Source organism: Lepidochelys kempii, chromosome 24, assembly GCF_965140265.1.
Source record: "Lepidochelys kempii isolate rLepKem1 chromosome 24, rLepKem1.hap2, whole genome shotgun sequence".
NCBI classification, from domain to species: Eukaryota; Metazoa; Chordata; order Testudines; family Cheloniidae; genus Lepidochelys; species Lepidochelys kempii.
Window position 1 is genome coordinate 7,639,377 of NC_133279.1, and position 24,844 is coordinate 7,664,220.

General features: G+C 53.6%; 1 protein-coding gene across 2 annotated transcripts; it reads left to right on the forward strand.

Moving 5' to 3' along the window:
- The first annotated feature begins 2,061 nt into the window (after positions 1-2,061).
- Positions 2,062-24,631, forward strand: PRUNE1 (prune exopolyphosphatase 1). 2 transcript variants are annotated; one of them, XM_073322481.1, is made up of 8 exons: positions 2,062-2,260; positions 12,538-12,642; positions 12,894-13,099; positions 14,947-15,125; positions 15,501-15,659; positions 15,942-16,036; positions 16,738-16,896; positions 19,909-24,631. In XM_073322481.1, the coding sequence occupies exons 1-8, from the start codon at positions 2,222-2,224 to the stop codon at positions 20,428-20,430; spliced, it is 1,464 nt and encodes a 487-aa protein (XP_073178582.1). In that variant the 5' UTR covers positions 2,062-2,221; the 3' UTR covers positions 20,431-24,631. The 2 variants fall into 2 exon arrangements, with proteins under 2 accessions (XP_073178582.1, XP_073178581.1); XM_073322480.1 differs by lacking the exon at positions 16,738-16,896 and having other exon boundaries at positions 2,077-2,260.
- The last annotated feature ends 213 nt before the right edge of the window (positions 24,632-24,844 follow it).

Below are 24,844 nucleotides of genomic sequence, written 5' to 3' on the forward strand. Positions count from 1 at the left end.
TGATTCCCAGCATTCTGGTCACTTTTTTGGCTGCCGCTGCACACTGAGTAGATGTTTTCAGAGATCGATCCACAAGGACCCCAAGAGCTCTTTCTGGAGTGGTAATAGTGAATTTAGACCCCATCATTGTATATGTCGAGTTGGGATTAAGCTTTCCAAACCCCTCGGCACACAACCACCGCCTCACACGGCTCCCTGCAAACACGCTTATTCCTACATACAAACACATAACTACACACACACTCCCCCTCACAACCTCTAGACTACCATCCCTCTACTCATTACACACAAATACTCCCCATCACAATCCCTTACACTCACACCGCCCCATCACAATCCCTTACACTCACACCAAATTACACACTAACTACACACACGGTCTCCCGACTCAATTCCCTGTGTTCAGAACCCTCCTACACACACTCCACCATCAGAACCCATACACACTCACTCCCAACTACACATACACATCACAACCCCCTAAACTCACAACCCTCCTATGCACAAACTCACAACTACAGACCCTATCCTGCACACACAACCCTCCCACACATACACCATCGCAACCCTTACAAGCACACTCCTGATCAGAACCCCATGCACACTCATTTACAGCTACACACACACTCTCCATTACAACCCCCACAATCACAGAAAACTCCCAACATTCACAACCATACACACTGCCCAACCACACTCCCTCCTACACACTCCACCATCGCAACCCTTATACACTCACTATACACATACACTCCCCCATCACAATCCGCTACAATCACACCAACCCCATACACACTCACCACACAAACATACTCTCCCATTGGAACCCCTATCCACTACTCACAGCTACACACACACATCATAATCTCTGACATGCACAATCTTCCAACACATTTACAACCACATTCCCTCCCCATCACAACCCCCTACACTCAGACCAGATTCCTATACACTCTCCACACCCCCCCCCACACAACCCCCCACACTCCCTTCTAAATTCATAACCCTCCTATATACTCACAAGTTACCACACACACTCCTGATTACACACACACTCATAATTACTGTACAAACACATCCATCACAACCCCGCACAGTTTCTCCCATTAGACCCTCTCCTACACACAAAATCCTCCGACACACACAAACTCCCCCATCACAGCCCCCCGCAGTCATACCTTTCCCTACACAAACCCCACAGTCACACCCTCTGCTACAAACACAGACAACCCCACAGTCACACTCTCCCCTACACGCATAACCCCCGCAGTCACCCCTCCACTACACACACACAACCCTGCAGTCACACCTTCCCTTACACACCCACACACAACCTCAGCAGTCACACCCTTTCCTACACACCCACATACAACCCTGCAGTCACACCCTCCCCTACACATGCACTACCCTGCAGTCACACCCACACCAACACACACAACCCCGCAGTCACACCCTCCCCTACACACACACAACCCCGCAGTCACACCCTCCCCTACACACACACAACCCCGCAGTCACACCCTCCCCTTCACACACAACCCCGCAGTCACACCCTCCCCTACACACGCACTACCCTGCAGTCACACCCACACCAACACACACAACCCCGCAGTCACACCCTCCCCTACACACACACAACCCTGCAGTCACACCCTCCCCTACACACGCACTACCCTGCAGTCACACCCACACCAACACACACAACCCCGCAGTCACACCCTCCCCTACACACACACAACCCTGCAGTCACACCCTCCCCTACACACGCACTACCCTGCAGTCACACCCTCCCCTACACACACACAACCCTGCAGTCACACCCTCCCCTACACACGCACTACCCTGCAGTCACACCCACACCAACACACACAACCCCGAGGCCACACCCTCCCCTACACACACGCACTACCCCGCAGTCACACCCACACCAACACACACAACCCCGCAGTCACACCCTCCCCTACACACACACAACCCTGCAGTCACACCCTCCCCTACACACACACACACACACAACCCCGCGGTCACACCCACCCAGTGACACTCCCGCTCTCTCGCTCCCCGGGGCCGCCTCCATTTCCCGGCAGCCCCGCGTGTGGCTCGTACGGAGGGGCCGGGCCGGGCCGGGCCGGGCTCCCCAGCCCGGCGGGAGGAGCCGCCCGCTCGCTCCGGAGCCAGGGCCCGCTGCGGCCGCCGCCCCCTGCCCCGCTGCCCGCCCGCCATGGAGAGCTTCGTGCGGAGCCGCCGGGCCGCCCTGCAGGTAGCGGGCCGGGCGCTGGGGGGCAGGGGCCGGGGGGAGCCCTGGGGGTGAGGGGCTGGGGGAGCTATGGGGGGCAGAGTCTGGAGGGGGCACTGGGGGGTGAGGGGCTGTGGAAGGAGCGGGAGCTATGGGGGGCAGGGGGGAGCAGGAGGGGGCACTGGGGGGTGAGGGGCTGTGGAAGGAGCAGCAGCTATGGGGGGCAGGGGCAGGGGGGAGCAGGAGGGGGGCACTGGGGGGGTGAAGGGCTGTGGAAGGAGCGGGAGCTATGGGGGGCAGGGGCAGCAGGAGGGGGGGCATGGGGGGTTGAGGGCTTGTGGAAAGAGCGGGAACTATGGGGAGCAGGGGCTGGGCGGAGCAGGAGGGGACATGGGGGGTGAGGGGCTCTGGAGCTATGGGGGGCAGTGGAAGCAGGAGGGGGGCATGGGGGGATGAGGGGCTGTGGAAGCAGTGGGAGCTATGGGGGGCAGAGGCTGGAGGGGAGCAGGAGGCGGGCACTGGGGGGATGAGGGACTGTGGAAGGAACGGGCGCTATGGAGGGGCTGGAGGGAGGGCATGGGGGGCCCATGGGCTGGGGAGAGCACAGGGAGACCATAGAAGGAGCTTCATCTCTGGCTCCCACAAAGCTTCCCCTCCATCGCCCTCCTCACAAACCCCAGCTGTCCCTGCTGCTCCCCCAGCCTTGGTGCCCCCTGAACTTCCCCTTGCTGCTCCTCCCAGAACCACACAGCCTGGTCCTGTCTCTCCCGCGCCCCAACCCACCTCCCGCACTTGCTGCTCCCCAGCCTGACCTCCACTCCACAGCTCACCCCACTCTCACCCTGTCCATCGCTGCCCCCTGCTGCTCCCTGCTCCTTTAGTCCATGGTCCCCTTTGCCTCCCAGCACCCACCAACCGCTGCCCCCGATTCCTCCCCCATCCTTCCATGCCCGGTCCTCCAGCTTTCTCCATGCCCCTCCAAACCTCCCCATCCCCCCTTCAATCTCTGCTTCCCCTAACCCCATGGTCCCCCTCCATGCTGCCCCCATGACCTTCTATCTCCCCTCATCCTGGCTCTGGGACTGGCCTGGGATCTAGGCTAAGGTGCCAAGATGCTGCAGGGATGGGCACCAATGTAAGAGCCTAGTTTGATGTAGCCCATTTACACCTGCAGAACTAGGACAAAGTGTACCCGGGGACTGAATTATTCTCTCTTTGGTGGCGGGACTGAACCCAGCACTTAGCCAAACATATTGATCCTGGAACTGACCTTATACCTCGACCTAGAAAATCACGGTGCTCTGATTACTATCGTGCTTTCCCCCTGCCCCTGTAGCTTTTCGAAAATGACATTAGCAGCTGATCTCTCCTGATCCAGGAGAGTTAGAGACAGTTAGAGACTGAGGCTGGCATCTTCAAAGGATCCTTACAGGGAAGTTAGACTCCCATATCCCACTGACTTTCAGTGAAAGGTGGGTACCAAACTCCTTTCAAGTTCCGAGGAGAATCCCAGCCTAAGACTTTCTACTACTGGGGTGCTGGACTCTGAAGCACTGTCTGCTGTCTTAAGAACCCCTAGAACCAGTGACAGCTAAAATCATGGGTGAATTTATGTAGAGAACGAAATTTAAACAAGATACACCTTTAAAGTGACTTACCAGAGATTATAAGAAATATATATACCCCACTTCAAATCACAGGAGGGTCAATTTTCCAGGGGTGTCTAGTTCTGATGTTTCATGTGATGCTGGACTTAAATTCTACGATCAGGCTAGCGTTTTGTTTTGGTGCTAGTTCAAATTGGCTTTTGCATATCCTGGACCCATATAATTTCCTTTACCTGTGGGACCCGTTGACTGACAAATATTATGAAAACAGGCTGAAGTTGTGGAAACAAAGGGGCTGGTGTTTAATGTTAGTGTGTATGGGCAGGGAGAGGGAGTGTCAGAAGTGGATGCACAAAATGACTCAGTTTTTGCCCTTAGGGAGAAGCTGTTGTTTTCATGTCTTTAGCATTTTCAGTTCTGCTGTGATGGGCAGCTGTGCACAGTGCTAAAGTGAACAGGTTACAGTGTCAAAATAAGAAGCGCAGGAAATAGAGGTGGTAAAGACCTGTTAGAATTTAGTGTCGCCTTGTTTGTATTGGAGACGTCTCTCCAGGAATGAAGTAGACCTTGGCTGTAACACTGAACAGATACGTTTTAGAAATTAAGGTGCTCCACTAATTTGAAAATCAGCAAAGGTCTCGCTTGCTAGTATATATGTGATCTCTGCCCAGGCTATAAACTCATGGTAAGGGCGAAGTTGTGTGTCAGATCCGAGACTTTACTGCACTGTGAATCTGGAGAGAATTCTCTTTGCACTGGGCTAGGGCACCCTCACCAATGTGTAACTCTCCAACAGCAGTCACAGGCTGACAGCTCTGTATGATGTGGGGCATTCTGACATGTGAGCAAAGTGGCAAAAGAATGGACTTGTGGTTAAGACACGTGACTGCGAGTCAGGAAACATGGGTTCTGTTCCTGCCGCAGACGTCCAATGTCACATGAGACAAGTCTCTGGGCCTCAGTTTCCCCATCTGTACAACACCTCCCTATTGCACAGGGCTGTGGGAGCGGAACATCTGACATCATATATCTTTGGAGCAACCTTTTCATAGATTAGCATAGAGTGCTGTAAGCATGTTCAAAAGGACCCTATAGATGAAGACCTGTCAGTCAAATGAAATATGAGTAGGCCCTCCTTTAGGGATTCATTCTGGCCTCCGGGCCCTGCTTGTCTTTTCAAGGCCTAGTACTTTTTTGCTTTGCTTATGTGAAATAAATTAGTAAGGCTGGGATATGCAATTAAACAGTCATCGCTGGCCTCTGAAGTATTTGAGATGGTGATATACTTGAGAAGCTTGGGGATGTCGTGATTAGCATGAACCTATCAGAAACAGCGTAATCCATGTGGGGAAATGAAAATGGAAGATTCCCTGCCTCTTACAATAGAGTGTGTTTCTTCCCATCTCCCCAAGTGTGCCAAAATTCAAGTGAAGGCAACAGTTCTATGCAAGCAGGTTTGTGTGGGGTAAACAGCTGAGAATTGCTGAGTGTTTTTTTACAATGAGTTTTGACATCCCAATGCTGTTTGTGGCCATTCCACGAGTTTGCGTTTGGGCAGAAATTCTCATGCCACGAGCTCCTCTGTCTCTCTGCATCTGGAAAATGTCATTCATCTTATTTGATCAAGGGATACAAAAATATTAAAACCCCCAAAACCTTGATAACGTGATACAATGCTTTTTGCAGAGACATTCTAATGGATGCAATGGAGAATTAGGTCACTCAGCTAGCTACAGGCCGTGACAATATCAGTGTGCTTGAGGAGCAATGGAAGATATGAAAGAAGAGTCTTGTCTATTTTGATCCTGGTTACTTTGCAATTTAAATTACATTTCTAATAGCTTTAGATTTCCTAACCAGAGTGTAGCGCTGTCATGCTTCTCTACACTGATACCTTGTTATGATAAGGTAATTATAGATGAGTATTTTAATGCAGTTCTTTGAGGAGAGACATGAGCTAGTCAGCAGCAGGTAATATGTTTAATCTCTCTCTGCACAGAGGTGTAAAAATATCAGCTGAGATTTAAAAGGAATCTATTTGACATTTCAGTATACAGTAGAAACTCCCTATTTCTCGGCTAATCCCCGGCTTTGATCGTTCTTTCTGAAAACCCTCCCCAGTTCTCGGGGGGTGGGGGGAGGGAATAAATAGCAAAGCTAATGCAGTGATGTCTCCTGTTACTAATACTTACTGTTGTTATTCGTAGTAGGGTAACACTCAGAGGCTCCAGCTGAGATCAGGGCCCCATTGAGCCTTGTGCTGCACAGACACTGAATAACTGAGATGAGGGGCCCCGTCATACTGGCTGCTGCACGCACACAGAGAGACCGAGATCTGGGGCCCATTGTGCCAGCCGCTGCGCACGCACACAGAGTAAGAAACGGTCCCTGTCCTGAAGAGTTTACGATCTAAATAGACAAAAGGTGGAAGGAGAGGAAGAAGATTATCCCCTCTTTGCAGATGGGAAAACTGAGGTGCAGAGCAATTTCATTGACTTTCCTAGAACCCAGATCTCCTGGGTCCCAGTCTAGTGCCTTAGCTGCAAGACCAACCTTCCTCCCCACAGTTACAAAGTGCTATGAAGAATTATCCCCACTTTCCCTAGTGTTTCTTCCACGGTGAAATGGATAGGTTAGCAACATGGTGTCTTACCCATTCCGGGAGCGGCTCATCTTCCCCAGTGTTGAGTGTGTGTTTTGAATGCTAGGCCATGGACTGCATGCGTTTCACATGTCTGTCTCCAAGGGTGAGGCCATCAGCAGATGCCCAAAGGACTCTTGAATTAGTGCTAAAATTGCCTCATCGCGATCTGTTTGGGCCCCCTGCGTCTGTTCCTGGAGATGCTGCTTGCGGTGACCCTGGAGCTGCTGCTTTTTGGCTGGTGACACTTGTGGGAGAAGCACAGGGCCTCCATAAAGTGAGGCAGGCATTCCTGTCCTCCCATCCCATGGAGGTTATGCTGAAGGACAGTCCCCCACCTTTCCATGTTGCTAGAGTCTTGAAGGCAGGTGACACCCAATAAACCTACCTTCCAGTGCTGCAGTGAGGAGGGGAGGGCTGGGACACTGACTCCCAAAGAGTAGGACTTAGAATCATAGAATCATAGAATATCAGGGTTGGAAGGGACCCCAGAAGGTCATCTAGTCCAACCCCCTGCTCAAAGCAGGACCAATTCCCAGTTAAATCATCCCAGCCAGGGCTTTGTCAAGACTTCACTTCTCCTTTCTCCTTCCCCCCGTGCTGCCTGGTATCATTGCCCGTCTTGCTCACCGACCGGCCCGCTTCTCTGCGCTGGGTAGCAGAGAGGACCTAGCGGTGGGACTAAGGCCTTATTTAACACAAGGGTTTTTAGCCAGTGGTGTATCGCATTGTGTTCACTGCCTCGGGCCTGATTCTTCCTTGCTCTGCACCATGTGCAATCGCTGACACAGTGCAGGTTTCAAGATCGGGTATTTATTTTTCGGGGCTGTAAAAATGCAAGGGGTGGTTAAAAAGGAACAGTCTTCCCCAGTGCACAATTGACTTCCTGTATGCTGGGGTTATTTTTGCCTTCCTCTGAAGCATCAGCGATGGGCTCCAGCTGGAGACGGGAGACTGGACAGGGTGGGGCAGTGCTCTGAGCTGATACCGAGAATCCTTTTTTCTTAGATGCCTGGCTGGTGGGTCTTGCTCACATATTCAGGGTCTCGAAGGAATTTCCTCCCCTGGGCACGTTCCACCTAATCAGTTCCCTGCCGTTGGTGTAACCTTGGTCTCTCCTGTTCTCTGCCTGTGGCACACAGTTTAGTCTCCTGAGAGCTGAAATGTTTTGGTTTAGTCGATGGGCTTAATATTGGGGTGTCTGGGTGAAATGTGTGATACAGGAGGCCAGACTGGATGATCTAATCCAGGGGTCAGCAATTTTCGGCAGGTGGCCCATCAGGGTAATCCACTGGCAGACCGCGAGACATTTTGTTTACGTTGACCATCCGCAGGCACGGCCCCCCGCATCTCCCAGTGACCGCGGTTCGCCATTCCCGGCACCTGATCCAATCGGTCTCTTCCAACCTTAAACTTGCATGAAACTATAAAAAAGCAGCATATGTCTTTGATTCTAAGTGCTCCATGGTGCATGGTTTGCTCTAGGAAGCCCCCTTCGCCCCATTGTTAACGTAAATCATCACCCAGCTCTTAGAACCGTATTTCCCATCTTTATGGTCTCCACTGGAGTTGTCTGCAAATGGACCTGGCAGCGTGCCTCGGCAGGACTGTTTCAGACCAGGGCGGAAGGAACTAATTCAAAGCTAAAGGGCCCTCACAGAGAGAGCTCCAGCAGCTGCGCCATCTCTCTGATGGGAGCGGGGAGTGCCCTGCTCTGACTGCATCTGTGGCAGTAGGACCTGGGGAGAAGAACAGTTGTTGGTAAATAGGTCCCTGGCCATGTACTCAAATCTGCCTCGCTGCTGAATCAGTGTTGGGTTTATACAGACTTTGCACCGGGGTGAATGAGGCCCGTACGATACACACGCTGCATTGGTGTAAGGCTTCGTTTATATCTGCACTAGGGATCGGCCTCAGCATAACTACTCCGGTGGCTAAAAGCCAGGCCATAGACAAAGCCTGAGTGGTGGGGTGTAACCTAAATGCTGACCTGGTGAAGGGGTCCCCTTGTTCTGGAGATCAAACAGGACACAGAGAGGGGTGGAAGTGTGGAGAGCTGGGACAAAAAGCTGCTTTCTCCTGGCCTGACGGACTCTGCTGGCTGCTGAGAGGAGCTGGGAGGATGAATGCAGGGTGGGTGTTCTTCCATAATAACTGTTTGTTTGGGGCTGCACATAAACAAGCCTCTGTGTGCGGCTCACTGAGTGTGGCCTGTTTGCGCCAAGCGCATCAGTGACGTCGTCTGGCTGCTATTCGTGTGTGTCTTTGCCTGCCGCAAAAATAAGTCTGCTGCATTTGCTTGAGACTCGCGTGAAGTCATGCTTATGCTGGGCCTGCAAATTAATGCTGCCTGCCTGTGAGACAATGCGCGTTACCTTTGCAAGGCTAAAAAGAGAAAGAAAAGTTGGGCAGGAGAAAAGGTGATGTTAAAACCCTGAGTGGCAGTGTGGCTCAGTGGGACAGCACGTTGAACTGGGCCTCCTGGGTTCTAGACCTAGCTCTGCCAGTGACCGCAGGCAAATCATTTTCCCATTCTCTGCCTCAGTTTCCCCTCCCTTTGTTTTGTTTACTTAGGCTGTAAGCTCTTGGCAGCAGGAACTGTCCTGGGTACAGTGCCTGACATAGTGGGGTTCCACTCTCAGTGCAGACCTCTCTAGGCACTGCGGTAAATTGCTCTGAATACTGCCCTGGCCCAAGCAGAGTGGTGACCCAGGCACCCAAGTGATTTATTCAGAGTCGACGAGGTTTGGACTCTTCACCGTCTAGATTTTTTTTTGAAAATGGGAGTTAGGCTCCATTTTGAAAATGTTCCACTAAGTGAATTGTGTAAGGAAGTCTGAGGCAAAACAGGGACTTGAACCCACATCTCCTGAGCCCCAGGCTGGTATTTTAACCACTGCACCATCCCTCATCTCTAGATCCAGCTCACTATCCTGTCTCTCATAGAGGCCAGAACCAGCTGCTTCAGAGGAAGGTGCAAACCACCCTTACAGTGGGCCGCTACGGAATAACCTTCTTGTAAAGGAATTTTCTTCCTGTCACCTTCACTTAGAGTCAGTGTATGCCCTGAAGCAGGAAGATTTATTTCCCTTCTGATCTTTTCTTTAATTCCACCTAAAGTATCTTTGGAGGCCCTCATTACCAGTATAAAAGACCAATCCTTGTGAATCTGACTGAGCTGTTCGCCTTGCTGAAATCTTGTGATTTGTGAAATCAGTGAGTCCCACAGGCCAGGTGCATGCTGTATAGAAATAAAACCATTTCCTTTCCACAGTCTGTTACTGACTGCCTTCTGCTGAATAATATCCCCTTGTTCTAACCAGGCCCCTGGACTGAGCACGAGAGCATACTCCCTCCCGGAGCTGAGTCTTGTGTTCTGGGAAGATAACTCGAACTGTCCCAAGTTCTCTTCTCTCCATTGTCAGCTATTTTCATACTCAATCATATTCCCTCTCACACGTCGCTTCTGAAAACTAAACCGTCTCCGCCTTTTCAATCTGGATGTTTTCCCATAAGGTCCTCTCTGTTCTGGCAATCTCGTTCTGGAATAGCGGGGCCAGAATTGAATCCAGTATCCCAGGAAGAGAGCTACCATTGCTAGAGGTATTATTATTTTTTATTTGGATTGCAGTCCCAGGATCAAAAATCGAGATATGCCTGGTGTTATAGAAGTGAGTCAGTGCTGACTAGGATAAAGTAACTCTCCTATATGGTGGTGCAGTCATTGAGTCAAGGCGGGATGGCTTTGTACAATATACATGCCTGCCCACCCAGAAGGTATGGGCTCGATGCAGAAGTTACTGGGTGAGGTTCTGTGGCTGGTGGTATGTAGTAGATCAGACTACATGCTCAGAATGGTCCCATAAAAATCTAGGTCTCTATGAATATGCTGCTTGTATTATTTAGATGGAAAGACAATTTTAATTGCCTTTGCTCCCCTGAAAAAAATCCATTCTGATTCCAAAAGGTGCCAGGGTGTCTCTTACAATCCTAATGGATCAGACCTGTCATGTTGATTTAATGTGTTTGCAGGAATGGCTGGGACATCGCTGCCATTCCCAGATAGCGCAAAGGTAAATTAGCTTTGAAAAGGCTGCACACATCCCTCTCCGAGACCTTTGAGTGCCTTTTAGTGCAAATTGCTTGTGCATTTCTCGGTGAGGTTGTTTTCTTTCCTCCCCGGGGGCCATATGCTGCTGTTTTGCATGTTCGCTCGGTAACATGCAGCTCTTAACTCTGCTCCATAAATGCATTATCCCAGCCTTGCTTATCTAAAGTGCTTGGCCAGCCAGCGCCCAGCGCTTCGAACCCGGCACCGAGTGTGTCCGCCTGTTCTCTTGACAGTAACTGGGAAACGGATGCTGCCTCTTTGCACCTGGGAGGAATGGCAAATCGCTTTTAGGGAGCTGGTGCAAATCTGCCTTGTTTGCTGTCTGACAAGGAGGGCTTCTTTGCTGCTGCATCCGTTTGCTTTTGCAGGTACCAAAAGCTTCATTCATAAGTGGTCACCGAGACCTTGCTACCCATGTGTAGTTTCCAGGCTCACTTTTCATTGGCAAGTTTCAGCACCGGAGCAAAAGGGCCAGTGTAGAGATTGGAGCGTCGGAACCAGCTCAGAGGCTGTAAGAGTCTCAGTCAACCCTTCACCCCACATTCACATTGAACCTCAAATGTCTTGGGGCTGATTCTCCTTTTGCCCTGCACTTCGTGCAGTCACGTACGCTGTTGTAAACTGCTGGCAGGTCAGCATAGTTGTGCGGTTGTAAATGACTTCATGGCAAACAGAGAATCATGCCCCTCCATTTTAAACTCCCTCCTTCATCCCTTTCCGTTTTCCTTGCATCTGAATTTCTGGCTGCAGCCAGAGGAGTCTGCTTATCTTCCCACGTGCACTGACCTAATACTGGTCTAAACTGGAGTTACAGGAGTAAAATGGTGTGAAAGGAGAATCTGGCCCACAGCTTGTTCTTGCAGCTCTCTTTGCACATGCCTTCCCTTCCCCCCCCCCCCAGATGTTTTAGAACCAAAGAGAATCGATAGCAGCTGGCGTTTCGATTGCGTCTCTGACGAGCCGGTTATGGGCCTGCTGTGTTAGGAGCACAGCGTCCTGAGATCTGGCTGCCTGTGTTTTGTTATAGGCTGCCAGAAACCTTCTCTTTTGCTCCGTGAACCCCAGATGTTTATCTCCCCTTCAAAACACAGAGCAGCCTACTGACCCCCTGTGAGCACAGAGCAAAGCAATCGCCAGTGGTACTGACATTGCCTTCCTCCAAGGGCCGTTTGTACGCAGCAGGTCTCACACCCTCTCTGTGCTGTTGGACAATATTGGATTATTAACCTTATTTTACAGGCACAAAGTTTCAGAGCTAGGAATGGGCCCCAGGAGTCCTGATACCCAGGGCCCTGGTCTGAGTACGAGAGCGTGCTCCCTCCCAGAGCTGAGTCCTGGCTCCCAGTCCCCTGGTTTAGCCACTGAACGACGCTGGCGAGTGGAAAACATTGGTGCAGCTCCTTCTTGCTGTGTTCCCGAAGGGATTCCATTCCTTTGTCAGTTTCATGCTGGGTCAAGGTGGTCACTGCGGGGCTGACAGCCCGGTGTGCGTCTCTGAACACTGCCAGTCTGTGAACCTGGGGGAGTGGGAGGCGAATCTGGCACTACAGAGAGTGCTTGCGGGTGCGTCTCTAATCAGCTGAACGTCTCCCCCTATATTGGCTCCTCTAACCCAGAGGTGGCCGGTGACTGTTACCTTTGGAGCATCTTGGTGGCTGGGTCGGGCATATGCTCTGGGGGCCCGGGGATTGCTCAGCAGATGAACTTGGGAGCCTCAGGTCCTTAAGCCAGCAAAGGGTCTAGAATGACCAAGGCTTCCTGGGCCAGACAGAGAGGAGCCGGGCGGGAAGACCCTGTCATGTCAGCTCCCCAGCTCAGCCTGCCCACAGGGGAGACGGTGCGTGTTTTCCTTCTGCATCAGCTCATAGGAGTGAGTCTTTTTCCCGTGCAAGCGACATTGGGCCTGCTCTGCCTGGATTCAAAGCCTGCTGTCTCTTGGCAGGAGCATGTCCAGCACAGGCAGGAAGTCCACGTGGTGCTGGGGAATGAAGCCTGCGATCTGGACTCCATGGTGTCGGCGCTTGCCCTGGCTTATTACTTGGCAAAGGTGAGTGCTGCCCTGAGGCTTGGCTCCGCTTTGGAGCTCTGCTTCGGCTGGGGTGGAATTAACGGGGATGGGGAGGGAAGGGGCTCTCTCTGTGCAAGGGGGCACATGGGGCAATTGGGTTGGTGACCACATAGCACTGAGACCAATGCACACTAGGGCTGCTGTGTGATGCCTGGACCCCCCTGGGCTGGGCTTTCCATAGCCAAGGCCTGCTGCTAATTGTCCCTGAGGTTCACTGTGTTCTCCTGCAGACCTCTCTGGAGTCCAGGGCGGCATTCGTCCCTGTGCTGAACATCCCCCGCTCGGAGTTCCCCTTGCGCACAGAGAGCGCCTTCCTCCTGCAGGAGCAGCAGATCCCCGACAGCTGCCTGATCTTCCGGGATGAGATCGACCTGCATGCGCTGCACCGGGCTGGCCTCCTCTCCTTGACGCTGGTTGACCACCACATCCTGCCGAGGCAAGTGGAGAGGCGGTGCGGGGGACTTAGGAGATCTGGGGGGGCTAATCCTGGCTCTGCCACCGACCTACTGGGTGACCTTGGGCAAGTCACTTCCCCTCTTTGTGCCTCAGTTTCCCCATCTGTAAAATGAGGCCAAGGACACTGAGCCACCTTTATAAAGTTTTGAGATGTACGGATGGAACACGCGATACGGCAGCTCGGTGTTATCATTAAATCACTGGTGGGGGCTCCAGGCAGGACGGAGTGGGGAGTAAATGATGGGCAAATGAAGACATTATTACTTGTATTGTGGTACAATCCTGGCCCAGGACCCTGTTGTGCTAGGCACCATACGGATGCAGAACAGAAGGAGGGCCTCTGCCCCTACGAGCTTGCAATCGAAGTAGATGATATTGCTTAGCCTTATAAACAGAGGGACTGTCTTGTCCACGGCGTGGATGGCATCCTTGCTGGATTATGAAAGATGGGTGCACAAGGGCAGGTGGAAACCCCTAAAGCAGAGGTGGGCAAACTATGGCCCACGGGCACATCTGGCCCGCGGGCCCATCCTGCCCGGTCCCTGAGCTCCTGGCTGGAGAGGCTAACCCCCAGCCCCTCCCCCCACTGTCCCTCCTCCCCCGCAGCCTCAGCTCACAGCATCACTAGTGCTCTGCCCCGCTGCTCCTCCCGGGCAGCGTGGCTGGCTCTGGCCATGCGGCGGGGCTCCAAGCCCCTGCCACTCTGAGTGGCATGGTAAGGGGGCGGGGTGCCGGGGGGTTGGATAAGGGGCAGGGGGTCCCCAGTGGGCAGTCAGGGGACAGAGAGCAGAGGGCAGCTGGGGGGGGGTGGAGGTTCTGGGGGGGTGGTCAGGGGACAGCTCATGACTCATGGGCACTGGGGAAGAGACGGGTCTTTCCCAGGGACAGCTCCCTGCACACGGGGTCAGCATGGGACAAGGCACAGAGGGCTTGGGTCGGGTGGGTTGCTACCCACCACAGCAGATCTGATGTCCAGACAAGTTCATGAACCCTTCAGCTGCCTTGGGAGGAGCCGGGAGACCTCTTGTGGCTGGAAGGGACCTACAGACAGGAGCCACGGCGTCCCCACAGCTGCTCTGCATCCCTGGGTGCTCTGGGAGGGTTTTGCTAAAGGGGATGAGGTGTAAAATCTCTGATATGAGCAGGCAGGTGTGCGCAGCATCCCCCTGTGTCTCTGGGAACCCGAACACGATGGCATTCTCCCTTCGTCTTCTACATGCGTGTCTGCCGTCCTTTCCTGTGCCCGCCTTGCCGCCACCCCACCCCATTCCTACACCACCCTCACCCCTGCCCACGCTCCATGTATTGTCTCCCCCTCTACATGGCTACCCCAACCTCACCGCCCCTCCCCCCCTCCCCCGCAGTTGCCATATCATCCTTTCCCTGTTTAGGGGCTGAAAACCCCCTCCCCTCACTGCAGCACCGCCCTCAGCCCAGCACCTTTGCATGTGCATGTCAGTATATTTTCAGTGTAGAGGAAATAAGCCCCCATCGGTCTTTATTGGTGGGGGGCGGGGTAAGAAAAGAGCCCGAGAGGAGGAATTTTCAGTCCGTCCCCAGGGTGATGCTATAAATACACAATAACGCCCACCAGGGTGCACCATAACGCCCTTGGATGCTCTCGGGTGGATGGTGTAGCCAAAAGGACAGATTCCATCGCTGGGGTGACTCCATTGACCCTAAGTCCCTCATTTTGGCGTGGGGGTAGAAATTGCAGAGAGAAACGCCTGGGGACAAAACTGGGGTCTTTCTCGGCCTGCGCCCACCTCTCCAGAGGGGGGTGCTCTCACGGGCACCGCCGCTCACGTCCCCGTCTTGCCCGCCCAGCGGAGACGCAGCCCTGGAGGAGGCCGTGATCGAGGTGATCGACCATCGGCCCCTGGAGAGGGAGCCTCGGTGCAGAGTCACCGCGGAGCTGGTGGGCTCCTGCGCCACGCTGGTGACGGAGAGGATTGTGCAGGGCCCAGCGGAGCTGTTGGACAGACAGACGGCCGCCCTGCTACTCGGTGAGAGCGGTGCTAGCCTGTTTTGACGTTCAGGGAGGGGTGTAGAGTTCTGGGGCGGAGACCCACAGCTGCAAGTATCAGGCCCGTCTCCCAGGCTGTATCCTGCTGGCTGTAAAACCGACCCCTAAGCAGCAGCATGCTCAGCAGGGCTGCATCTGCACCAACCCAGGAAGCAGCAAATCCTGGACTCCTGCAAGGCCAGTCTATTGCAGCAGGGCTTTGCTTAGGGGAGATATAACAAGCACCTGTCTAGACCCCAAGGCTCTAACTCCCCAGCTCATGTCTAAGATCACAAAAACCGTGTATGGGTCTCTGTTTGCTCCTGGCTTGGCTCACACTATGTTTGTGTCAACTGCTGCTCCCTTTGCTTTAAAGGTACAATACTTCTGGATTGTGTTAATATGACTCCAGAAGCTGGGAAAGTGACTCCCAAAGACAGTCAGTACGTGGCCCTGTTGGAATCCAAGTTCCCAGACCTCCCAGCGAGGAGCATCCTGTTTGAGGCTCTGCAGACAGCCAAGTTCGATGTGTCAGGTACCAGCTTTTCGCGGATTGATCGGGGATCAAGTGGGACAGATGGGGAAGGCAGGGGCTGCGTGGAGCTTATATAGTTGGAGGCATTAAATCAGACGAGTATCCGAATTCATCTGAAAACAGTCCAAGAATTCACCTAGCAGAGTGGTCAGAGGGTTGTGTGTGCGAATGATGTCTGAGTCTTTTGGAGCGTCAAAACGCAAAGCTCCCTGGAAGTGATCCAAGCTCCCGCTGGGAATGAACATCCCTCTTCGCTCACGTTTGCCCCTCTCATTTTTCCAGGGCTCACTACGGACCAGATGCTGCGAAAGGACCTTAAGGCGCTGTCGAGCGACGGGCTCGTTCTGGCCATCAGTGCTGTGTACGTGACGCTGGAGGTAAGAATCAATAAAACATGGGGATACTGAGGCGCAGGGAAGTGAAGTGACTTGCCCCGGACCACAGAGGGAGTCAGTGGCGGAGCTGGGAATAGAGCCCAGGAGTGAAAGCACCTTTTGCCTGCTGGGTATCTGTGCATTTTGCTATTTAAATGTTATCCTGTGCAAGTGGAAAGAAGCCGATCCTACGGTTGGGAGCTAGGTTTTCTCCCTAGCCCTGCCAATGAAGTGGGGAATAATGCTGCCCATCTACCTCGCAGGGCAATGGAGGGTTTTCTATCTCTCCATGGTACTTATCAGTGTAGTATCTGAGCACCTTCCCTCACAACCCACCTCTGAGGCAGAGCAATGCTGTTATCTCCATCATACAGGTGGGGAACTGAGTCACAGAGAGGGAACTTGCCCAAGGTCACCCAGCAGGCCAGTGGCTGAGCTGGGAATAGAACCCAGGTCTCCTACATCCCAGTCTGTTGCTCTATCCATTAGATCACACTGCTGCCAAATAGGCATTCCTTCTCCAAGGAGCCTATAGTCTTAACTGTTCAGACATAACAGGTGCATGAGACAAGCGGGTGGTGCTGGGGGTGGGGGAGGACGACAGGGTAGTAAGACGGGCGGGAGCTGGAAGCGTTGCCTGCCGTCCTGTCCCGTCGCGTGCCTGTGCGTTCTGGACTCTGACGCTGCTCGCTGGTCTTGCCTAGGCCTTCCTGCAGCGGCCTGGCTTGCAGCAGGACCTGTGCGCCTTCTGCCAGCGGTATGGCTACGGCGGGTTGGTAGCCATGACAATATCCTTCAATGAGCGGAACGAGCCATTCCGGCAGCTCGCGGTGTACAGCCAGCACGCGGCGGTGCGCACAGCGGTGAGCATAGTTGGGGCATGCTGCCTACCTGCCCGGGGTCTGCCCTCAGATTCTCAAGGGATATTCCAGAGCCGCCCGCCCTTCCTCAGTGACCAGTCCCAGAAGCCCATGCATATAACAAACTGAGGGCAAGCACTAGATCCCCTGCTTGCGCCCTGATCCTGTACAGCATTTAAACAGGTGCTTTACTGCAGTCACATAGAATCATAGAACTGGAGGGGACCTCAAGAGGTCATCTAGTCCAGTCCCCTGCACTCATGGCAGGACTAAGTATTATCTAGACCATCCCTGACAGAGGTTTGTCCAACCTGCTCTTAAAAGTCTCCAATGATGGAGATTCCACAACCTCCCCGGGCAATTTATTCCAGTGCTTAACCACCCTGACAGTAAGGAAGTTTTTCCTAATGTCCAGCCTAAACCTCACTTGCTGCAATTTAAGCCCATTACTTCTTGTCCTGTCCTCAGAGGTTACGAGAACAATATTTCTCCCTCCTCCTTGTAACAACCGTTTATGTACATGGAAACTGCTATCCTGGCCCCCTTCAGTCTTCTCCAGACTAGACAAACTCATTTTTTTCAGCCTTCCCTCATAGGTCATGTTTTCTAGACATGTATGACTTAGATTCTGACCCAGCAAAGCACTTATCTGACTTGCTCTCATAGTGGCCCATTGCTCTAGTCTGGCCGTTGCTTGACCCCTGATAATCCCTGCCCCCAAAGCTGCCCCTCCCTGCCGCCCCCATCTTGGGAACCTCTAGAAATGGAGCAAGGGGAGGAACTGGACCTTGGTTGTTGCTTCTGCAAAGAGCCCAGAGCAGAAACGGATTTGCTCCTGCTGCAGATGGGGCAGAATGTGAAGGGGTTTGGGAGCCAAAGCTTGGGATCTGGGGGTTTTGTTTGTACAACGTAAAACACAAGGGAGCTGCCTGCAGGAAGAGCCCCCGCTGGGTATCTGACTCTCTGGGTGCCCCTGGACTTGTGAATTCCCAGATCAGCGTGCTGGGCTATAACCAGCACCTTCCTCTTTGCTGCAGTGGCGGGTGGCTGGCTGGGAGAGGATTTACAGGGTGGTGGCGCGTCCCCGGTGGGTTACCTCCTCCGGCCCCCGCCCTCCTGCGGACCTGGCCCCCAGCTCAGCAGAGCGCTGAAGTCCTGTGGGAATCAGTCCCTTATGAAACACCCACCCAAGTGCTTTGCTGAATTGGGGCCCAGGTGCACAAACTGTGCAGCACCTTCCACGGCTGTCTGGTTCCAATCACCGTCCACCCTGGAAACCGGCTCACCTGCCTGTTGTGCCGAGCTCCCAGCCGAGCCGCTCTCCACCCAAGTGGAAGCAAAACCGCTTGAGAGCCCTGTTCCCCTCCCCCCGCCACCTCGGTGGGTGTTTCTAGGTCCCCGCGAATCCCCCCTCCCTCAACCCCTCAAGGCTCAGCACTGCAGCCCCCCCATCCTCTGCCCATCAGAGCTTGTTCATGCCACGGTCGCTCCCGTAGCCGGTGGGGTAGCTGCTGAGCTGTGTAGGCTTCGGCGTTCACCCTTCGGCTCCAAGGCCACCCCCAGCGCAGCAGCCCACGTGCCTGCAGAGTTTGCTGCGGTGCTTTCCAGAGCCTGGCGAGAACCTACCACAAGAGTGGGGGCAGAGGGGGGAGGCCATGTTTACTCCCCCCATCCCCAGCCATGCAGCAACGGCTCCCCCCACCACCACCCCCTCCGATCCCTCGCCACCACTCGTCACTCATTAACCGTGGTCAAAGGTTTAGAGCCGTGGGAGGGATCCCGGGCTAATCGCCCGGGTGGGTCAGAGATCACAGCAGCCGAGGGGACCGAGCGGGAGACAGCAGCCTTAGAGATGAGAGGTAAGAGGCTCCTTTTTCCATCCCTGCAACCGGCTCTGCTCCAACGGGAAATGCCCTCCGTGTGATCCTGCCCCGACGTGCACCCTCGGCACCTCCCGCACCCAGTACTTTGCCTCTGGAGGCTGAATCCAGAGGCTGGACTGGGCAGATACAAGCTGAATGACGATCGTTAGAAACCAACCTGTCTCCCCCGGCTGCCGACACACACACATCTGCCCTGTCAGCCGCTGTCCACTCATTTTACTTGTTCCTTAACGCTCAGCTCTGAGCTCGCGGTCCCCTGGGGTTGTCTGTGGGGGGCGTGAAACCCTTCCCTGGGCTGTGGGGGACACGTACGTTTTCTCTCAGTTGACTGGCTGCCCAGGCACGGGAGACTTGGAGTCTGACACTCAGCTACCCTAATAAGGGTAGCTCCTTTGGAGTATGTGGGCCAGATCTCCGGCTGGTGTAAATCCGCCTTAGCTCCATTGGAGTCTGTGGGCCAGAGCCACAGCTGGTGTAAATCCATCGTAGCTCCATTGGAGTCTGTGGGCCAAATCCCTGATTGGAGCTCCAGCAGATTTACCCCATTGGAATCCATGGGCCAGATCCCCGGCTGGTGTAAATCAGTGTCGCTCTCTTGGGATGTGCCGACTGACACCAACTGAGGATCTGGCCCGCTCTCTGGCAGACTGAGCAACCTGGGAGCTGTATCCAAGCTTGTGGGGAGAGCGACCCTGGGATCAGAAGGGCCTGGCTGGGAGCACCGAGAGCAGAGACCCCAGCTCTGGGCTCTGCTCGCACCCTGGCATTGCAGACCTGCTACAGCAGCAATGGTGGGGTGCAGCAGAATGGGGCTCCCGCCCAGGATCCAATCAGTGTGAGGCAAGCTATGTATAATTCCCTCTCCCCTCAAATGGTGTAAATCCATGGAGCTGCACCAGTTTACAACCAGGGGGGGATCTGGCCCTGAGCATATCCGAATAACCTGGCTAGTGCCCCAAACAGCAGAAATGTAGGAGGGGAGTTGGGGGGTCAGCCCAGTACAGCTCCGGCTTTGCTGTACTATGCGTGTCATGATCCCATCCCTGCTGCATTGTGACAGCAGGTTCAGTCTTCGGGAGGGTCCTTGGCTCTCAGCTGGCTCCTCACCCCCTCATGTTTCTGTCCCCAATAGGTATGTGGCGTTCTGGAGCGTGCTAATAACCCGCCCCTGGACCTCTCCCCTCTGGGGAGCCTCTACCCCAACCTCTGTGCCTACCACCAAGGCAACACAGTTGCATCACGTAAGAAAGTCCTCCCGATCCTTAAAGACTTCCTAAGGGAGTGGGGCACAGCGGCTGGCACCATGCATCCTGCGGACAAAGATTCCTGTGGCATGACGAGACCAGAGCCAAAAGACTCCTCTGCCGGTTGCGATGAAAGCGACGAGAACCCGGAGGACTCGGATGTGGCTGGCGAAGCGGGTGCCCTGGAGTACGAGCCAAGGGGCAGGAGAGATCCAGGCAGGTGCCCGAGGCATGGGGATGCCTTGCTGGAGGACGATGCCCCGTTGCCTCCCACCCCCATGAACAGCCTGGTGGATGAGTGCCCTCTGGACAGGGGGCTGCCCAAGCTGTCGGTGGAGGCGATCTTCGAGAAGTTCAGCCACATCACGGTGGTGCGCCCCTCTGCCAGCAGCAGCCCCGAGAAGAAATGACACCGGGGCTGGTGCCCGCTCGGGTTTCAGGGAAGCGATTGCAATCCTGGTGCTCTGGGATTAGATGCGTGGCCTCTTTCTGTGTGTGGATGAAACACGTCCGTCTGTCTCACGGGGACGTGGACCCTGGCCTCTGCAATAAAAGCCAGACACAGGCACTTTTGTCAGCGATGCTCCAGAACCGACTTCCAGCCAGCTCCTCCTCCAGCGGGGAATTTCATGGGAAAGCCAAACCAAAACACCAGCAGCGTGGCACCCCCTCCCCCCCCCAGTGCAAAGTGCAGCTGCAGTTTAAAGGCACCGAGGGGTTTGATCCTGACTGGACTGTGCCCACAAGTACCACCTCCTTCTTCTCTGTTACAGTGATTTCTTTAAACCCTGCCCTGGCGCAGCCCCAGCTGCCTCTTGCGTCACCGTGCCCTAGGTCGTGAGCGGTTGTGCTGTGTTATGCGGAAGAATGCCCAGGTCCAGCAGCCCCTGAGACCCATTCCACGTTGTGTCCCCTTCCTGTGTGCACCGGCTTACCCCTCGCATCGTGGGAGGGGAGATCTCGGCCCCACTCTTGTTGAACCCTGTGTGGATTTGGCAGCGTCGTTTCCACCCAGAATCCCCCGTCGGGGAACAGCAATAAAGGAGAGGAACTTCTCTCCCGTCTCCTCTCCTCCTGGTCCATGTGACACAGTCGGCCGTCGTGCCTCCTGTGAGCCATTGGGTCTGCCATGTACCTGCCTGCCTGCGCAGCACCGTGCGTAAAGGAAAACTCTTCCTTCCCACCGTCCCCATTATCTGTGGTCATCATTGTCCAGTCCCTTTGAAACCCTGGCTGGGCAGCTTTGGAAAGTGACCCCCAGGGCAGTGAATTCTAGCCAGCTGTCCGGGGGTTGTGTGAAGGGGTTTCTAGTGATTGGTTCCTAAAGCTCTGCCCTGGAAAGCGACCGTGAGAGGGAGCTGAGCCCAGGGCCAGGACAAACTGCTTTGAGGTCCTGTTAGCAAACCAGGGCCAGCCCGGCTCTGTGGGGAGGGGGCTGGGGTCTCTCCTTGTTAACCCCATGGGAACAGCCCGGCTCTACAAGGAGGAGGCTGGGGTTTGTTCCTCCTTGTGCATCATGTATGGAATCATTACTAATTTCCAGTTACAGGTTTTATAGGGCATTTTTGTTGTCGTCCCCCTCCCGCCTGCCCGGTGCACAAGAAGGAAGGAGCCCGGCTTGACTTTTGGAGCCCTGGCTGAGTTTGCAGGGCTCGCAATGAGGAAAACCCTCCTCAGTGCTCGTGAACTGGGCGTGTTTGCTTCTGAGTCACTGAGGGAATAACCCCAAAATCCCAGCCTGCTGTCTTTACTGGCCTACTGGAGAGCTGAGCTACCTGTCCCATGGCACGGTCCAACCTGCGGGTGGGGAAATGGATGGTACAGAATGCCCCAATGCGTCCGTCCCTTCTCCCGAGGGGACTGGCAGGGTGTCCCTGTGACCCACAGCATAGTTCCCCTTTGAAAGTAGCCATTAATGAGGCACTTTTCAGGTGGCGACCATTCATTAAACTATCAAAGGGGCCACACTATCAGCTTGCCCTTAACTCAGCCTCTTTTGGTGTGGGCTCACTTGATTTCAGGCCCGGTTTCGTGTCTACAATTCTGTGGGCTGGCAATTCAGAGTGCTTGAGGCCTTGTCTACATGGGAAATTTGCACCAGTTCAAGTTAAATTGGCTTTTTAACCAATATTGTTAAATCAGGGCAAACCCCTGCGTGGGCTCTGAGGGGGGGGAAGGGGCTTATTTCAGTTTAATTTTAAGCCAGTTCCCAATTGGCTTCAGTTAAACAAAATCAGCCACTCGTAACGGAAATCAGTTTCCACACGGGTTATAGCCGTATATTGATTTAAATTCACACCATGGATTTATGCCAGTGCAAATGTCCCATGTAGCCACGACCTTAAATGATTTATGCTTGCCACCTAGAAGCTTCTGTTGTTCAGAGGAATGGGTGTGAGATTCCCCTTGTCCTCAGAGGGTAGGGGGTGGGAGATGAGCTCTTTAGATAATCTGGCCCCAAAGGAACATGTGATCCCATTTTATTTAGGTAGCTACATAGGAACGGAGCCCTCCGGCAAACTTGGCCCCATGGTCCTGACTCTTGTCTGCAAATCAGGAGTTCAAGCAGCAAATTGACCGAAATTGCAGGTTGGTACAATTGGGCCTGCAAAAACCGGAAACTCTGGCCTCGAAATCTTTTCCAGGCTCCGTTCCTTGGAAATGGCCCTAGTCCACCGCCCTGCTGGTGCTTTCGTTGTTAAGGACGGGCTTCCACCCTGTGGCAGTCGTTCTAATGCACCTGGCACCCAGGAACTGGCCTTCTCCAAAATTGTCATTCTGGGCTCTCACATGATAATTGTAATGGACCTGTGCCTCCTAGAGAGGCCTCAGGTACTGACACTGCAGGTTAGCAAGTAACCGCGTGTGCCCCCAAGCCGGGTCCACTCTGTGGGGCACTTGCATGAAGGGGAAAAACTCCCTGACCCCATAGTCCGACCCCCGTGTAACCCCATTGTCTGCGGTGGCTGTGAATAAGCCTCGGGTGCTAGAACCCCCAGGCGTGTTCCTCAGTGCGTCATGAATTCCCCTCCTCCCTTTGATCTTGTGAATCATCTAACCCTGGTACGTCTCTATGGTACGTACACCCTAGAGAGACCCCCTTGTGGCGGAGCCCTGAGCCTCCTACGCTACTGTCTGTGTCTGTCCATACGTCCCACAACCAAAGGCTCTAACAGGTGGGTCTGGGAGCTGCACTGATGGACGACGTCGATACCGGGAAATGAATGCTGTGTCTGAATCCCTCTCGATTTAGTAGCTATAATGCGGTCTGTCTACGAAAGCAACGTGCATCCTTATTCATGGAGGACACCTCGAGAGGTTCAGGCTCCGAGGCTGTCAGTCCTACACCGTGCACCAGAAGTAAGACAGAACCAGGTATGCAGGGTGTGATCTCCCTCTTTGTGTGTATTGTAGTGGTACGCAGGAGCCCCAGTCACAGACCAAGACCCCATGGTGCTAGGTGCCGTACAAACACAGAACAGACAATCTGTGTCCTAAAGAGCAGGGAAGCAGAAAGGCCCTGGAGGGTTTAATGAAAGCTTTAGTATCTGCCTGGTAGAGTTGGGGGTGACATTACATAGCCCTTTTCCAAGTTGTCTTTGCAACACCCCTCTGGGTGAGTGTGGTCATTATACCTGCTGTGCAGCTGGGGGAAACTGAGGCACAGCGGGGGATGTGTCCTACCATCAGCGAGTTGGTGTCCACTGGGGTATGATTTCAGGAGCTCCCAGCTCAGGCTGCCCCACATGGTAATCAAAGGAGCCAGGATGCGTTTGCGATCTGTGGGGCAAAGAAAATCTGCTTTGGGGTGAGGGGTGGGGGAAGGGAGATATTGAACTTGTGGGGAGTGGGGTAGGAAAACTCTCAGTTCTATCAGAGCTGGGGTTTAATTCACCCTTGTGCAGGGATAGGGGAGCAGCACAAAGCTTAATGCATCACATAAGCCAGCAAAATTGGCCTCCATGCCCTGATTTAGGAAAGCATCCCTATTCGGGAGAGGTGCTTAAAGTTAAACACGTGCTTAAGTGATTTCCTGAGTCTGGGTTGGATAGATCTTTGGAGGGGGGGTGTCAATTTCACTCTGGATGCAGGCTGCTGTTAAACTGGGTATCAGCTGAAGTAACATACAGTATGTAATAAAGGCAAAACAAGATGAGAAGCAGCTTTATTTCAATGGAAGGGACCGAGGCACAGTGAAGAGAATGCGGTTTGCTTTTTCATCCAGTGTAGCATTGTGTAAATCACATTTTAGCAAGAGAACCAATGAGCACCTCAGTTGTCACTGTGGGTCTGTAAGCCTTTCTGTTCCATTCCCAGCAAGCCCCTCCGCAGCGGAGTGAGCGGCTGTTCTCAGCTGGCAGGGTTTCCGATGGTAACGTTTTGTTAGTCTTTTTTTTTTTTTTTTAAATGATTTGATACGGTAATTTCCCTTCCAACACTTTTGGGGTGTTGTATTTTTATGTAGGCCGCAGGTCTACTAAAATGTGCTACGTTTCAAAATTTATTTCAAAATTGTTGTATGAAAAAAGAGAAATATTACGTAACCAAAGTTTTTTTTGTTTTTGTAATTCTGATGATCTTGCATTTTAAGGATTAAATTTGTGTGCTTTCCTGGCTGTGTTGTTGTTTGTGTGTGTGTGTACTTTAACACACACACGCTCTCCCCCTGCTCATGGTGGTGTATATTTTAGAACCACCACCCCTCATCCACCCCCCCATTCATGGTTAAGGATTCTGTGACTTTCCGTGACTTCTGCAGCGGCCAGTGTGGCTGGTTCCGGGGTTGCCCAAGCGGGGTTGCCGCTGCTGGGGCAGTTTGGGTGT

Coding starts and splice junctions, on each gene's coding strand:
- PRUNE1 (XM_073322481.1), top strand. CDS start 2,222: ATGGAGAGCTTCGTGCGGAGCCGCCGGGCCGCCCTGCAG. Junction 16,037..16,737: donor CTGTGTACGTGACGCTGGAG/GTAAGAATCAAT, acceptor GGTCTTGCCTAG/GCCTTCCTGCAGCGGCCTGG. Junction 16,897..19,908: donor ACGCGGCGGTGCGCACAGCG/GTGAGCATAGTT, acceptor TGTCCCCAATAG/GTATGTGGCGTTCTGGAGCG.